The sequence below is a fragment of the Anas platyrhynchos genome, chromosome Z (genome assembly GCF_047663525.1).
Source record: "Anas platyrhynchos isolate ZD024472 breed Pekin duck chromosome Z, IASCAAS_PekinDuck_T2T, whole genome shotgun sequence".
Classification (NCBI taxonomy): domain Eukaryota; kingdom Metazoa; phylum Chordata; class Aves; order Anseriformes; family Anatidae; genus Anas; species Anas platyrhynchos.
The window spans coordinates 36,793,893-36,810,683 of NC_092621.1; the positions used below are offsets into that span (position 1 = coordinate 36,793,893).

Below are 16,791 nucleotides of genomic sequence, written 5' to 3' on the forward strand. Positions count from 1 at the left end.
TTAATGCAATGTCTTTAATTGGAAATTTCAATTTGTTCATTTAATTTAGCTCTAAACCTATTCACTCCTTTCTTACTAAGGGAGAGTGACAATACTCTGAACAATAAATGAGAGAAACTTAAAGGAAAATAAAGATTTTCTGTCCTTTAAAAATTTTTAATGCATTGCCACAGATTTTTTTTTTCCCTCTGGAAGTAAAGAAAAACTTCCAAAAGAGTTTCTGCTGAGCATTAAACGCAACAGAGTAAGCTATTAAGTAGAAGTGAAACACATAGAATAACAAAGTCAGTGTACCATTTAAAAAGTTGGATGAACAGTAGAAGTAAACTGATGCTTGTGGACTCATTTTCTACAAGCAAGACTTAGATATACTTCTGAAAATGGAGTAACAATTTGTTAAGATTAAACACATTAACTCAGCAGAAAATACAGACCTAATTCATCCTATTTTCAGTGGAGATACTCGTACCACTATCCCAATAGATAATTAGCTCTTTCTTCATAGGAATTTCTTTGTAATAAAATCTGTTTCAGTGCACATTTAAAATACCACAAGTAATTCCTGACTGATTTAAAGTCAAAATCTTCAGTAATAAGCTTTTACTATGTACTTGTAATTGACCTGTTGTTGAAAGGCAGTATTCAGTATTCACGTACAATTTCTAAATTATTGTTATGTGGATGATTTAGTCTCACTGTTAAATGAGAGACTTTCGTCTTCTGTGGATGCAATCTTAAGTTATTAAGTCCAGATAAGCAACAGATACATCTCTATATTGTGGAAAATATATAGCTTACATTATTTAGGGCTTCTGGAGCAAATTCACTAACTTTTCCTTCTCCCATAATGAAGGTTTAATTTTCAGATACCCTCAAGAGAACTATGAGTCATTCCCATTGTCAGAATCTGTACCTCTCTTCTGCCTTCCTATGGGAGCTACTATTGAATGCTGGGACCCTCAAACCAAATATCCACTACCGGTGTTCTCAACATTTGTACTGACCTGTTCTTCTGCAGAAAAGGTATGGCTGCACATTGTGACTGTTTTTTGCTTTTACTTTAGATGTCTGATAAGGAGATAAAATAGGCAACATCTCTTCTGTATTTGACAAATAGTACTAAAGAAATTGTTAAATATTTCACTTCTAAATTTGTATGTCTTAAATGTTCTTATGAGGCAGAGGTAAACCAAAACAGGAAATAGATGGAATAGTTTGTGCTGTTTAGAACCATATATGCAGAATTATATGCTTAGGAAACCTAAAATCACAAGGGATGGATTTCCTCTGTTCTTTCAAGAAAACTTCCCAGCAACAGAAGTGTAGCCTACATGTGAAGGTGATGTTCACTTACCATGTGTTAGAAATGTTGACGTAGTTGTGCTTTTCCCATGATTACATCAAAAGCTGGTTCCATGTGAATTTGTTTGAATGGGCTGTGCAGGTATCTGTGTGTATAAGCAGGAAGATGGTACCAGAAAACAACAGAAGAACAGAAAACTACTAGCTGAGAGGCAGTATATGGAAGGTGGTCAAGAACTGGTGATCTCCTTCAGCTAGTGATGCTGTCCGAATTCACATAAACTTATAAACTTAAAACACCAAAAGTCTGTGGAATCTGTACACAGCACAGCAGCACCCACAGGCAACAAAAATGTGCTGCATGACTCAGCCCACGTGTAAGAAGTTAGTGTCTGCTATATGCACACAAAGACTACAGGATTAGCACTACCTGATAAAACAAGGGAGTGCTTTTTGGAGGTTGGTCTCTCAGCTGTTGCTTTAACTTGCCAACTGTGCACAGTATGTGAACTACAAAAGGGAGTAAGTGACTGTAATATGTGGTTAGCTCTCTGTGACTAATAAACAATAGTTTGGCCCCATTAACGATGACAGCTTAACTTTGCTGAGGCTCAGTCCCCCATCAGAGAAGTTTATATACTTCTCTATGGCCAAACAAGAAAAAGTGTTGTTCCAAGGTATTAATACTTCATTTGCAAGGGTGAATATAGTAGCTGCCAGTATTTTGCACAGAAATAACGTATGCTCTGGTACCCATCTCTCCCTGCTCTCCTTTTGCTGAACTTGCTAGAATAATTAACTTGCTAGAATAACTCAGTCAGTTAGGAAACTTGTGAAAATAATAAAAGAATATTAGAAATGATTGGTCCCTGTTTAGTTTGATTAAAATAGAGTCAAAGCTAAAATAATTTTCATTGTTTAATATGGTAAAGATAAGAGAATGTTACAGCATACAGTCATCTTGTGAGGTGATTTTTTGACCAGTAACAGTTAATAGGTAGGGTTTTGTTATGGAATGCAGTTTGGTTCGTTCCCTTTCATTTTACTGAGTACAGATACTTTGAGTAATGTGCCATGACAAAAAGGAAGAGAGGCACAAGAGTCCAAAATATTTAATATTTCCTTTATAAGGGTGCTTAGTGTATGTTAGATAAATGAAAAATAGTTTTCACAAGCTACTAAGAAAACCTCTGTACTATGTGTGCAAACACCAATGACTTATGGGTAGTTCAAAAACTGTAACCCAAACTTCTGTTAAATACCAAGTCTGCTCAGTTGTGTTTCTTCATTTTTTTAGGTTTATGGTGCTGCTATTCAGTTTTATGAGCCTTATCCCCAGGAGCTGCTAACAGAAAAGCAACAATTGCAGCTGGGTCTCTTGACAGCTGTAGAGAGGAAAGTGGTTACTTCCAAGTCCATCAATTCTAATAAATGTATCTGCCTTCTCTCACATTGGCCTTTCTTTGAAGCATTTCGAAAATTCCTGATGTTCATCTACAAACTGTCTGTCTCTGGACCTCATCCTCTTCCCATTGAAAAGTATGTAAAACATTTTTCAAGCTAATGTGTAAAGATGGTTATATCAGTTCAAGTGGTCATCTGATACATATGTCACACTTCCATAAGTACTGTATTTCCACCATTATCTTGGTTGCCCTGTGCAGCTTATATCGTTACTGATTGCACTGAGAGAAGTTTTAGTTTCTTCTGTTTAATAAGAGTAGCTTTTGCAGATTTCTACCATTGCTCTTCTGTTAAAATTTTTCAAGCCTGTGTAACTTCCTTTTAAACTTGTTAGACACAGAAAATGGTTGAGCTGTAAGAGACATGCCAGTGCTTGCAGTCCTGTGTTTTAAGTTATTAAATGTAAGCACAGGGGCTCTTTTCATTAGCAGTGTGTATGTGTCCATACTGAAGCGCTGCAACAACTGCAGATGAATTCTGTTTCACTCCCTCTACCTTCTGCTTCCTCAATCCTTTCCCTTCCTGGCTTCCCCACCCCATATATATGTATGTATAAAAATATGAACTTTATAGAGGATGCTTTTCATTGTAAGGGATTCAAAAAAAACCACATATTCATTGAAAACTTATCTTCAAAACTGCATTAGACTTCTGGTAGCTAAGTATACTTTCTCCTAGCTAAGCCTGATGAGAAATTGTGTAACATGAAGATTGTCTACCAGAGATTTTTACATGATTTGCCTACATGGCCAGTGTGTTCTTACCTTTTCCATGCATATGTGAAGCTGCCACTATTAATTTTCACTCGTGAAATGTGAGCGAGTGAGGCTTCTTTCTTTCAGTTTGTGTAAACAGGCTCCTAAACTTATCAAAACAGTAAATACATTGTACTTCTGTAACATATGGGATGTACAAATTCCAAAATGTGACATTGTTTTCAGTCCTTGTTTGTTCTCAGTGCTGGTTTTCTAACATCTTATCTTCTGTTCAGGCACATATCCCATTTTATGCACAATATACCTTTCCCTTCACCACAAAGGCCAAGAATTCTCGTGCAGGTAGGCAAAACATCTACTTTCATTTTTAGTTATCATAATACTCCTTTTCGCCTTTGAAAGCCTGGATTCTTCTATTAGGTTTTTTACTCAGCTTTGAATATCCAGCTGCTGGAAGGGAGATGGGAGGAGATGGGTGGAATAGCCTTCTCTTACATGGATATAAACCCAGGTTAACCTAGCAAAAGAAGCTATTTCAGATTTTGTGTGGTACAGACTGCAGAAGCATCCTACTTGCATTTTTGAAATTTCTGCCTTATATTGGTCTTTCATTTTATGGACGTCATTTGCGCTGTGCCACTGGGGGTTGTTTTCTACCGTTCTTTCACTTGTCCACTACTGTGGTTCATATGTTAGTCCCCTGGGGCAGTCTCTTGTGATCTCTGCTTAACCACCTAGCAGTAGCTACATGTTCAACAATGAGTCATAAACAGTTTCTTGTAACTTCTGAGAATTATTTTGGTGACTAATACAAGCTCTGTTGACTTAGTGAACAAAAGCTCCAAACCTTTTTGATTCACATTTCTTGCATGACATTGTGACTCTGTCTGCCAGGCATTTTATTATATTATGGATATGTAGTTACACTGGAATATTTTACTTCACTAACTTTGGAATTGTTCTTGCCAATCATGAATTATTTTGTGTTTCAGCTTTCTGCCCATGATGCATTAATATTGTCTCAGCCAGTTTCTACACCATTACCACTAAGGTATCATTATCAATGTTTTAAACGTATTGTAATTAAGACATCCCAAGACAAATAGAAATGAAGCATAGAAGAAAGCCAAACACTATTTCAATATTATTAGATTTTATAAACAGAAAGCTCAATATGTATTTGAAACATTAGACAGTGTTGTTTTTATGACATAGACCTGTCCCTTATGAAAGAATAGTATTACTGATTATCCTGAAGAAAGGAGGCTGTAAGGAAATAATACATGTATTTAAGTATCTTCCATCTTTAGAATATAAGCAGTAAAGACTTTTTTAAAAATACCATAGATAGATTTCTTGTTATCTTGAGCTACTTATCCCTTTTTGGTTCCAAGGGAGACATTTATGTTAAGCAGTTATGTGAAATCAATAAATGCCCAAGTGCACAAACACTTTGAAAATCCAAAATTATAACTTAAAATATTTGTGAATGAGGCTTGATGCAGTCTCTTTGAATAACACCTGCAAGGCTAGAGTTCCTTATGAATATGACATGACTTTTTGTTTGTTTGCTTTGGTTTTGCTTTTAATTAAAAAATAAATAAATAAATCACCCTTCTTTACATTTTTTTCCCTTAAATGTTATCATATATAATATTGTATATGCAAAAGGATACAATGTTTAAATCTCAGCTGCTGCTCAGCCACTTCAGGGAAAAATTGCAGCTAGCCATCAAACTGCAAAGTAACATGTAATTAGCATTATAAGGACAGATGTTACACCCCTCTTCTACTTTTACAGACATCATTAAAATTCCTAAATACCTGTATGGTTTCCAAAGAAATGAAATGGAGATTAAACTGTAGAAACTAAATGCATGTTGGTATGAGAATGCTGAATTTATTCATTTATTTTCTACTTGACTAGTACTAGAATTTAAAATAGTGATACTATGATAAAATAGATACTGTAATTCATTATTCTTGCTTGAGGTAACATCCTATGAAACTAGTAGTGTTTTTTTGTGCTTGGATTAGCTGATGACTAGTTAGATCTGTGTTACTGTTAGGAAGACAAGCTGCTTGTGCATAAGTGAGAGAGCCATAAACCACACAGTAGCATTTTAAGGCATATGTTTCTGTAACAGTACTTTTGAATTTACATTTTTGTGTTGCAGTACAAGTCTCACACTGAGGTGCTAGCTATTAAATACTATTATTGCCACACATAAAATATCTAAGAATTATTCAACTTGTAGGTCCAAACAGCTCTCAGAAATTTAGTAGTGCCTCGCTCTCTCTTTTAATGTTTAAATCCTGTAACATTCTTTCCCCCTCTCTCCTTTCCATTTACCCCATAGTGGAGCAGACTTCAGTACTCTACTCATGAATCTTGGACCAGAAAACTGTGCCACCCTGCTACTCTTTGTATTGTTAGAAGGCAAGATCCTCCTTCATTCTCTTAGACCAGCTGTATTGACAGGAGTTGCTGAAGCTGTAGTAGCTGTAAGTACAAGGTGTTCTGCACAGCAGCAAGGGAAAATGTTGGAAACTCCATAATTACTATGAGGATTTTATAAGTTAAAATGATTGATGCATTAAATGATCATATTTTTCCTAGCAATGGCATTTAGTTAAATCACTCTAGCATGTCTAATTACTATAATTGTTGAAGTGATCAATGCTTTTGCATAGATAAGTAAGAAATGTCCTGTAAACAAGTGATCAAAGTTGAAGACACTTTTTTGACAGTGTAACAGGGTTCCTAGCAATTTAATTTCAACTTGCTGCATGTAACAAACTTACCTGTTTTATGCTGTACAAGGTCTGTTGTCCTGTTTTAATGAATTGGTTTCATTTCATTTTTCCTTCAGATGATATTTCCATTTCAGTGGCAATGTCCATATATCCCCCTATGTCCTTTGTCTCTGGCTACCGTACTCAGTGCACCTGTTCCATTTATTGTTGGAGTTGATTCACGGTATTTTGATCTGTATGATCCACCACAGGACATTGTGTGCATTGACTTAGACACAAACATGGTGTACATGTAAGTTCTATGGGGTTTTTATATCTATCTGTAGATGGAGAAATTGCTGAACTACTTGAGAAAGAGCAAATTTTATTTAAAAACTGTTTTGTCAAATATGGTTTTGTTTCTGCCTATCCTCTGTTCTTCATCTCGCTTCTAATGCTTTATAGAGACTTGAAATTCACTAAGTCAAGGGTCAGCATTTAGGGGTTGCCAATAAAATTAAAAAATAAATAATGTGCTGCAGATGTTGCTTGAAATGATAATGTGTGTTTGTTTTCTTTTTCCTTCACTTCTCATACTGCTTATTTAGGAAATGGGACAAAAGCTAGAATAGAGGAAGAACAGTTTATTTTTATTGTGCCACCATTTTATGCATTTTCACCTTGCTTCACCACTTCAGGATTTGATTTGCCTGTGTTCATTGAATATTGGGTTTGAACATGAGAGTTTCAGGACCCTTCATGAAGCTTTTGAAGCTGTCTTGAATTCAGGACATTTTTTGTTAGTGTAATGAAATAAAAATAATTGCTTAAGTTGCAGGAGCTGACTTCTCAGTGAGATCAGTCAAGTAAAACTTTTTGTATTGTCTGTATTTGTTTTAAAATATTTTCATTTAATTATGTTTTGAGTGCTTGTCTTAAATAAAGTGTTGCATGAAGGGTTTCTTTACAACTTCTATAGGAAAGGCTAATCTAGAATTAATTTCTTCTGTGATAAATCTAAATGGGATTGTAAATACCTGATTTGAAAATGATTTATTAAATTTATAAATAATCTTTTCCATTTAGAGTAAATAGATCAAAAGTAGAAAGAGGGATGTAAGCTATCTGAGGGTGAACATCACTGAATAATGCGTGTCTCTTCTGTGTGAAAATATAGTCTTAAATCATCTCGTGTTGCTTTAACTCCTGCTTTCATTTTCACTAACTCGAATCAAAATTAGTCATTTGATCTATGGGTCACTTGAAAGCTTTCATGCTTTTCATTGTGTAAAAAGGACCCTTCCTATGATGCCCTACTGAATCAAATGCTTCCTTTAAATTATTGAAATGTATTGTGTGATTAGTAGCATCAAAGAAAAGAGTAAACAACAGAGTAGATTGTATTCATATCATATTTTTTATTTCCCTTTTTTCTTCTTCTCCTGGGTCCCCAATAAAAACATTGCAAAAAACATTTTCATCATTGTATGTAAGGTATTATGCCATCAAACGAATAATTATGTGTGAAAGAAATGTAAGGAAGATAACTTGTTTATGTGAAGATACCTTTTGCAATGAAAAATGTCTTTTTTTTTTTTTTCATAAGAAGAATGGAAATTGATGTCTGGGTTGAAAAAAAATAAAGAATTGGAGTAGGACAGTAGATTTAGCGGAGAAAGGAGACAGTAAAGATTCTGTTGGAATGAGTCATAGATAAAGTCGGCTACTAGTTACTGAACTAAAAATCTACCAGTGGCTGATGTCTTATCTGTCTCCAACTGAAAAGATTCTGGCACCTTTTCCTTTAGTGTCTTTTAAGTCCTTTTCTGTTTCAGTGGCTAACTGATCTTTTTGTCTTTTGCTGTCCATTTTGGACATATTTAATCTATGCTATTTACTTGACTGTAAGAGGAATTGAACATCTTCAACATTTGACTTCAAGTAAATGAGAGATATTGGTACCTGCATTATGAAACTTGGAGGTTTTTTTTTTGTTTTTTTTTAACCTGGAAATGAGGATACTTCTCCATTTTGGAGATATGTAGGTAAACTTCTGCATGTAGGTAAAATATTTCTGCATAGTAGAAGAATAACATCTGAAAAAATCAGTGTTTCCTAGTACATCAATCTGCCTGACTGGCATCTTTCTAGGCCAAGTTTGCTGGTATCTTCCTTATGATAGACTAAAACTTCATTTACTGCCAAAACTACTGAATGTCTTTTATTCATTCAGCATCTTCCTTAAAGTCTTTTCTTGGATGTTTTCAACCATCTCTGTGAAAGTAACATCAAAAGCTCATTAAGGGAAGTAGCCTTTTTGGGTGCAAATTTGAGAGTTTTTTTTATATGTAATTTTTTTTTTTCTTGCGTTTTTGGAACAGTACTGCTTATGTTGTTTATAGGCATGCTTTTGTGGTGGGAAAAAAAGGAGATGATATCTGCAAGCATGCATTTTTATTTTTATTTTTTAATTCATTAATTTATTTATTTTTTTAATACATTTAATGTATACTTCCTCCTTAAGGAAGCTATGTGTCTGTGCCAACTGAGCAAACAGTTCTACTGATGCTAAGTGCAATGTGACAGTGACAGCATCAGCGGAAATAGTAATAACTGATTAGGTCTTGTGGCATCAATGTTTGCTCTACACCATATTAGGGAAATTCTGTTCCACTTTCTTTCTCCCATGATGAGCTTAGGAGTTCTTGTGATTCTCTCCCTTCTGTCTCTATATTCATCTGTTAAATGAGGTCTGGCATTGTATCCATTGTTCCTCTGACAAAGATGAGCATACCTTCAGACCAGTTTATCCCATTACTTAATCAACCACATAATTTCCAAATTGTAAACTGAATTTCCAATCTTCCTAATTCCTGGCAGCCTTTGATTGAAGCTGAAATTGGGAACTTAATTGTCATAGACATATGACAGTGACTGTAAAGCTTATGAGCATAGAGCTGCTTGACTGGTCTTCCAGCATTTTACAGGAATTTAACTTCATGTGGTAGTGGCAAACAGCCTTTATTTTTGTCAGTAGCAGAACAGCAAGTTTACAATAGTATAAACTAATAACCATATACAGATTAATGTGTTCAGATTATATTAGTGAGACTGGTATAGATTCTGAAAAGAAACTCAGCAATGTGAAACTTCAACCAAAAACTCTAAATCAGATCTCAATACAGATCCTCCTTCCAGAATGGAGAAAACTACCCATAAGTCAATTTATACTGCTCTTTTCTGAGGAAATGAAGTGCTGAGTTAATGTCACTCCATTTTATTATATTTATTATTTTTGACAAATAGGGACAGTGACAAGGTTTCTTTTCAAAATGATTTCCTTTTTCTGAAAATGAATTAACTTAGGCCAATGGAAGCTATTCTTTTCTATATGGTCTGTATTTTATATATCCTTTTATCCTCCCCTGTGTTTTAGATCAGATGATAAGAAGAGCACAAACTGGAAGCAGTTTCCTAAGAAGCCATGTAAAAGTCTGCTCAGCACCTTAAAGAAACTGCACCCACAGCTGGCAGCAGGTGAAATATCTAAATAAATGGGAAGGGATAAGAACAGAAACCGCCTAAAGCAGGGAAAGTAAATATTAGAAGAAAACTACTAAATTTTCTGATACACATCTACAGGTCTTATAATTTATAAGTAGTGTATAAATGTAAGGACTTCTTGGTAACGTGGTGTAAATCTTTTTAGACTTTTTTCTTTGTTGTCACTTCCTCAAAGTGGGGAATTTTCAGCCTTTAGTAACGATTAAGTTATATTTAAACAAAGATTCAACAGAAACACATTTGGGTCTCAGCATAAACAATGTTCATTGTTCTGATCAAAAATAATAAAGGAAATAAGTGTTTGAGTAAGATACTGCACAATACTCCAGGTATTGTGCAGATATAGTTGAATATCTCAGGTACTGACTTTTCTACAAAAGAAAATCCAGTAGCAAAATGTTGAAAGTATTTTTTTCAAAAAGAAGAGGAAAAACTGACCATCATACTAATGGCTTGGAAAGGTAAGAACAGAGTTGTAACTAAATTATTCTGCAGGTATATCTTCTATCTATCTGTAGACAGGATCTTTAAGACAATCTTGTTCAGAGTATGTTCAGTTGTGTATTTATAAAGGAGACAATGATAGCTTCATGGGTATACAACAGAAATAAAAAAAAAAAAGTTGGTAAACTATGAAAACAGAAAATGCATTAATTAGGAGTTGGGCTTTCTTGCCTTAATTTCCTTTCTTTCTTTCCTCTTTTTTTTTTTTTCCAGATTGCCTTTACTGTTAGAAAACCTCAACTTTTGTTTTGTTTTTGGTTTTATCAGCAGGGCATGATACTCTACTTAATGTGTAAATGCTGCAGACTGAATTCCCATTTCAACAGTATTATTTTATATTACTATTTACATTTATATTATAATAAAAAATCTGTAACTGTGTGTTCAAAGGTGAAGCAGTACCTGCTAGTTTTTTTGTTGTTGTTGTTTTCTGAGTCCAAGAATAAACTCTTTGTCGTCTGCTTCTTTCCATCCTTTGGTATACAAAAATGTTAAAATTGTCACTGGAAAAATAGTTTAAAGCACTTTTTTTTTCCTCAATGTGCAATCTTAAGTAATCAGCAGAACAGGGAAAACAGAATCCTTTGTGTTGACCTGTTACTGAAAGACAAAGTTTAGTTGGGAATGTGATAGCAAAATCTCAGTTAAGGTAATGCTCGTTTTCTCAGGTCAGAGGCCTTGATAAGTTAGAAAAACACATAAGCAACTCCTGAAATAACTACTCTTTATATGGGCCAGATCAATTGGAAGGTAATAACAGGACAAGAAGAGAACTTATTTACAGTGTTGGTAATTTCTAAAGATGGGAAATAAAAAAGAAAAAAAAACCATATTCAATATCTTGCAAATGTTGTCTATTCAACTATGCTGCATTTTAATACAGGATTGTGTATATTGCTGTTTGCTAGTTCACAAGAAAACGCCAGAAGGCTCAGCAGTGGAGATGACTCCTATCGAGGCAGATTTCTCCTGGCAGAAGAAGATGACAGAACTTGAGATGGAGATCCAGGAAGCTTTTCTACGTTTCATGGCATCTATTTTAAAGGGTTACAGAACGTTCCTCAAACCAATCACTCAGGCACCTTCAAATAAAGCAACTGCTGCTGATTCGTTGTTTGATCATCAAGGTGAGGTTAAGAGAAATAAATTACTGATCGTATTGGAGTTAACCCAAATTTTCCGTTGGTGCAACTCTTGGCAATATTTGGAATTGCAGTTATATAAAATGAAGCTGTTTGAAGTTGATTAGAATATTGATACACACGAATAGAATCCCGTTTTGTAACAACTCTGATATTAGAAAAATTGTCTTTCAATAGGGGGATGCCTTCTTCTCTTGGCACATTCTGTAAGGGCACTTCTTGGGAATTAAAGAATATTTCTCAATTTGTATGGAGCAAAAATGGCAGAAGCCCATTGATGAAGAGCAAAATAATGTTTTTGATATAAATGGGAAAATAAAAGAGTACTGGGCAGAGTTCAGAAACATAACAAAACAGTAGTTGGTAAAGGTCATCTTATTTTTTTCACTTTATCACTTACCATATCACCTTGACTTTTTCATATCTGTTCATCAGTTGAATGCCAGATAGAATGTCACTGGTGGCTCGTCTTGTTTTGTCTGTTTGATTGTTTGTTTGCTTTTTTATTTTTTTTTTTGTGCATGTGTGTGTGTGGGTATTTTGTGTTGTTTTTTTTTTGGTTAGTGTTTTTTTGTTTGGTTTTGTTTTAAATTATCTAGAAGAGAGATTTGAAATGGGATTCTTATTTAAACACTTGAAAAATCATAAATGTTTACTTCTAGAATAGTGGAAGGGGATTTTTTTTATTACTGTCTAAAATGTTAAATGCTTCTGCATTTAATGAATGAGGTCACATTCTCCTTTTTTGTCCATAATATGTCAACAAATCAGCAAACAGATTGTGATAACATGGGGATGATTGCATGCCATGTATTGTTAACTTTGTGGTAGAAATCTTACATAAACAAGTTTATTTTAATCTTCTGAATGCAAGTGATAAGTAGTTGTTTTTACTAATAAAGCCAATGTTTTATATATTTGCACTGTAAATGATTATGTTAATACTTTTACATTTTAGTTTCTTATGGAACTTGTAACTGGTATTTACTTCTGTGTTTCTTTTTCTAATCAGGATTTTTGAAAAGTAGAGACCGTGCCTATACGAAGTTCTACACGCATCTCACCAAAACGCAGATATTCAGCAGCTTTATTGAAGAGTGCAGTTTTGTGAGTGACAAGGATACTGGCTTGGCATTTTTTGATGACTGCATAGAAAAGGTGAAAAACATACTAAATTAAATTATATGCTTCTATTTTTTTTTTTTGTCCTGCCTTTTACTTTTGAAGGCAGCTACCCTCTGTCACAAGTGTGAGGGACTGGAATTTTTGGTTATTATTGCTGAATTATATTCTTCCTTTGTCTTCTTGCATGGTCATCGTTTTCTGTGTTAATATAGGAGTCTGTCATTAAAGCCCTGCAGGATGTCAAGCTGTAAGAGAATGTGAAAAGTACCAGTTCATGACACTTTAACACAATGTCGTTTATATCTTCCTTTTTAAACAGTAATCTGCCTCACTCTAATTTAGACTTATCTACCACTGCCATCTGTGGTGTTCTTTTTCACATGACAAACTTCACATGAAAAACTTTAAGCATAAAAATATGCCTAGTGCTCAGACTTGTGGTCAAAACTGATTTACAAAGATAAGACTTCATTTCATTGCATGTATTTCATATGAGAAAGATTGTTGTAACCCATTCATGTTTTTTTGAAGCCAAGACTTCAGCATGTTTCTAGGCTACATAGGTTATTAGGTTTATGACTTCATCTTAAAAATGACAGGTTCACAAGATAAAATTTCGGAGCTAGCGGTTTTTATATACTTTCTATGTGCATATGTGTGATCCCTTCTGGACAGAACATTGATTTTTGCACTAAGCTGTGCAAATAACTTGTTGATTCAGTATCGTTTCCAATCAAAATACCACTTAAAGCAGATCGCAAAAAAAAAAGTTTCACAGTATCCTTGCCTTTATTTTTCTATATGCCAAGTACGGGGTGTGCAACTACAGTATGTGTCTAGACTATGCTCTGTTTAGTAATGTTGATAACTTAAAGTAATTGCAAGTTATTAATGTGTTGCATACTTAAATTGTCATAGTGAAAATATATGCAAAAAACAGTTTCTTTCAATTAAGTTAAAGCTTCTTTAATAGATTTAAGGTTTTGTATTTAGTCCATAACGTCAACAGATTGAAAGCATTCTGATAACTTCTTGCTTTCAGCAAGGTATTTGAAAAAGAAAGTGCTTCCAGAGTAGATTGAATACTTGGTATTACTTATTTAATATTTCAGTAAAACACATGGCTGTAATAGAATTATTTAGGATCTTTTTCCATTGAGAATAAGCTCTGATTTTTTTTTCTCTTTTCCTAGCTCTTTCCAGATAAAGGAACAGAAAAAGGAGACAAGGTATTTTGACCCTCAGTATGTTCAGAGATAATTTACTGTGTAAAGAAGTGAAGAGACAGGGCTGTAGAACTGATATTTGAGCATTGATAACAAATATGATACATTTTATATATTGTGCTTACACATAATGTATAAAATCAAGAACAGAAACAGTGTATTTTAACATATATTTTAATATAATTAATATTAAAATGTGCATTTTATCCCAAAGCTAAACTCAGGACTCAGATTACAAACTCTCCTTTCAGGTTGACGTAGATTCTGTTGAAGATGCACGGCTGATTGAGCTTGATGAGTCACAAAAAAGTGAACACACAGTGTTTGTAATGCCGCCAGAACCTCCCCCTGATGATGGACAAGACCGAGCACCAAAATACAGGTACAGTTCAATCAACTAACGTAGAGAAACTGGAGTATTAGAACACTTATGATGTTGAGCAGGGCAGATATTTCAGCTTGGCACAAGACTCACCTTAATAAATGGTAAGGACATCTTTAAAAAGATGTGATCTGCCTGGACTCCAGTAAGTTTCTCAAGGCCTGTAAGTATGTTGTGTGGGCATGTTTGAGGGCAAGTTTTTGGTTGTAGTTTTTAGTAAGCTTTTGGTTGTAGTTTTTAGTTGCCAACTTTGTAGTAATGCTTTGCTACGTGTATTTAATGTCTATCTTTCCTTGAGCCATTTACGTAGATTTTGTAGGAACTGTCTTCATTCCAGGGTAGGAATGACAGGGGGTGGGTAATGGATTTGCCCAGTACTATTGATCTGCAACTCATGAACCAAAAGAAAAAAACACCCTTTCCAATTTTCAGACTTCTTCCATTCGGTGTTTTTCAGCCCTATGCAGGAAGTGTGGAGTTGCACACACTGTGGTTATGTTTTTCTTGCTCTTTCTTGGAGGCAAAGAAGTTTGTTTCCAGCTGTTGTTGTTAGTAATTATCATCAGTGCTTCCCAGACCTACGTGGTGTGGATGGTGGTCTGGTTCTTATATCCATGGTCTACTGGGATTTAATGTCCAAGGCTGCTTCTTTTTTGTGATATCTTTGTGAACAGGACTAGAAGGATCATGTTATAAATATACATATAAATCCCCTGGTTCCTTTATTTTCCTGTTTATCAGTTCTTTGCATGCAAGTTGTCTTTGTAAGGCTTTCCTGGTATCAGCAGATACATAAAAAGCTTTTCCCTACTTTTTTTTTTTTTTTTTTTTTATATATATATCTATCTATGTAGCTACAAAAATTTTCCACGACTAGATTTCAAGCTATTTGACAGGCCTCAGGAACTCAAGCTCTCCTTCAGCAGACACCCAGCTGGAAGCAGCATTTCAAATAGTCCAGCACTCATGGCAAAGAGGACAAAACAGGTCAGATAAGTCTTACCATAATCACCGTGTGAATACTGAAAGATAATAAGCTGCTTTGATAAAATTACTGCTGCATATTTATACTACAAATTACTTTGTTGGAGACTGAGTCTATGTGTAACTATCGGGAAGCAAAACTTGCCAGGAAAAGAAATGGAAAGCAAAAGATTAGCATCTGAGATAAAAGTTTACAGTCAAACTAGTCATTAAACTTCAGGCCATGATATAAAACAAAATGAAATTAAAATGAATGCTTAAAATGGGGGGAAGGCATAATTCAGATGCTATTTTTTGTTTGTGGAGAACCTTCAAAAGAGGGTGCTAAGAATAGAATGGCAGTTTAGTGTTTGTCCATTGTTACTAAATGCCTACTTTTAATAGCTTAGTATCTGAATTAGTAATGTTTTCTAGGCTCTGGTTGTTCACCTTTGTCATCTTTGTTTTTTTTCACCCTTACAGGAAATAAAAACAGCCCATAAGTTAGCCAAGAAGTATTATGTAAGCCCCCCACAGTGGGCTAAATGTCTCTACAGTCACAGTTACAGCTTATGGTTTATTTGTCTGCCAGCCTACATCAGAGTTGCACATCCCAAGGTCAAAGCACTGCAGCAGGCATATGATGTTCTAATTAAAATGAGGAAAACTGACGTGGAACCACTAGATGAGGCAAGTCTGTATAAAATATCATTACCATGAACACAGAGCAGAAGACAAAGTGCAGATATAGTGTGTTTCACCACCAACAGCAGGTTAAGCATTCTCACAGTCTGACCTGTTTTAAAGCTACATCAAAATGGTCTTACAGAAGTCTGCCCAACTAAGACAACTAGAAATATTTCTTTTTTTTTCTTATCATTGACATAGTGTCAGCTTACTCATGTAATCCAACTTAGTGTCGCTCATCTTCTCCCAGACTTCTTCCAGAAGGCAGTTCTTGAATATCTCTGTTTTTAAAATGTGCTTTGAATTAATGCTCTGCAGTCATACTGAAGTGAAGGGATAATGGATTTGTGTGCAGCATTCCATTCTTGCAGTAGTATACGCAAACACAAAGAAGCAAGTTATCCCACTTTTTTGCGTGGGTGTTTCCTTCCCTCCTTTATTTCGCAAACAGAAAAGCCAAGTGGGGAAAAAAAAATAAGCACTTGTGTGTGACTCCTGGTGTTATTTCAGCTTGTGTAGTTTCCTGTTGAATTTTTGCTCCCTCTTCTGGCTGTTGGTTGAGTAGCTGCTTTCATATGGCTTTCCCTTTTACTTGTGTGAAATTTGGGAAGAGCTTAAACTGTTTCAAAATCCTTGTCATCTGTTAATCTGTGGACTTTTGTATCTTGTCAGGTGTGCTACAGAGTTGTGATGCAACTCTGTGGACTGTGGGGTCAGCCTGTTCAGGCCGTGAGAGTCCTCTTTGAAATGAAAAATGCTGGAATACAGCCAAATGCTATCACTTACGGCTATTACAATAAGGTAAAAGAAATTTTGGCAAAAGATACTGAACCAATGTCTCACTTACTTTTTTATTCCCTTTATTCTATGGCATGATTTGAAGACTGTTCATTACAGCTCTTCAGTTGAATTTGCTGTTTCTGTTGGGCAAGCCAGCAGTTCAGACAAGTTTACACTTGACTTGATGTACAGTGTATGGT

General features: G+C 34.9%; 1 protein-coding gene across 5 annotated transcripts in view; it reads left to right on the forward strand.

Annotated features, from left to right (window-relative positions):
• The window catches only part of DENND4C (DENN domain containing 4C), a 69,161-nt gene that overhangs the window by 30,123 nt on the left and 22,247 nt on the right, over positions 1-16,791 (forward strand). For all 5 annotated transcript variants that reach the window (XM_038169853.2, XM_072031654.1, XM_072031656.1 and 2 more), the window contains 14 exons: positions 854-1,023; positions 2,600-2,841; positions 3,758-3,824; positions 4,475-4,533; positions 5,843-5,987; positions 6,356-6,531; positions 9,655-9,755; positions 11,195-11,413; positions 12,441-12,586; positions 13,747-13,782; positions 14,031-14,161; positions 15,016-15,148; positions 15,608-15,814; positions 16,484-16,612. In XM_038169853.2, the coding sequence (XP_038025781.1) occupies positions 854-1,023; positions 2,600-2,841; positions 3,758-3,824; positions 4,475-4,533; positions 5,843-5,987; positions 6,356-6,531; positions 9,655-9,755; positions 11,195-11,413; positions 12,441-12,586; positions 13,747-13,782; positions 14,031-14,161; positions 15,016-15,148; positions 15,608-15,814; positions 16,484-16,612 (1,961 nt within the window). The remainder of the gene's footprint in view (positions 1-853; positions 1,024-2,599; positions 2,842-3,757; positions 3,825-4,474; positions 4,534-5,842; positions 5,988-6,355; positions 6,532-9,654; positions 9,756-11,194; positions 11,414-12,440; positions 12,587-13,746; positions 13,783-14,030; positions 14,162-15,015; positions 15,149-15,607; positions 15,815-16,483; positions 16,613-16,791) is intronic.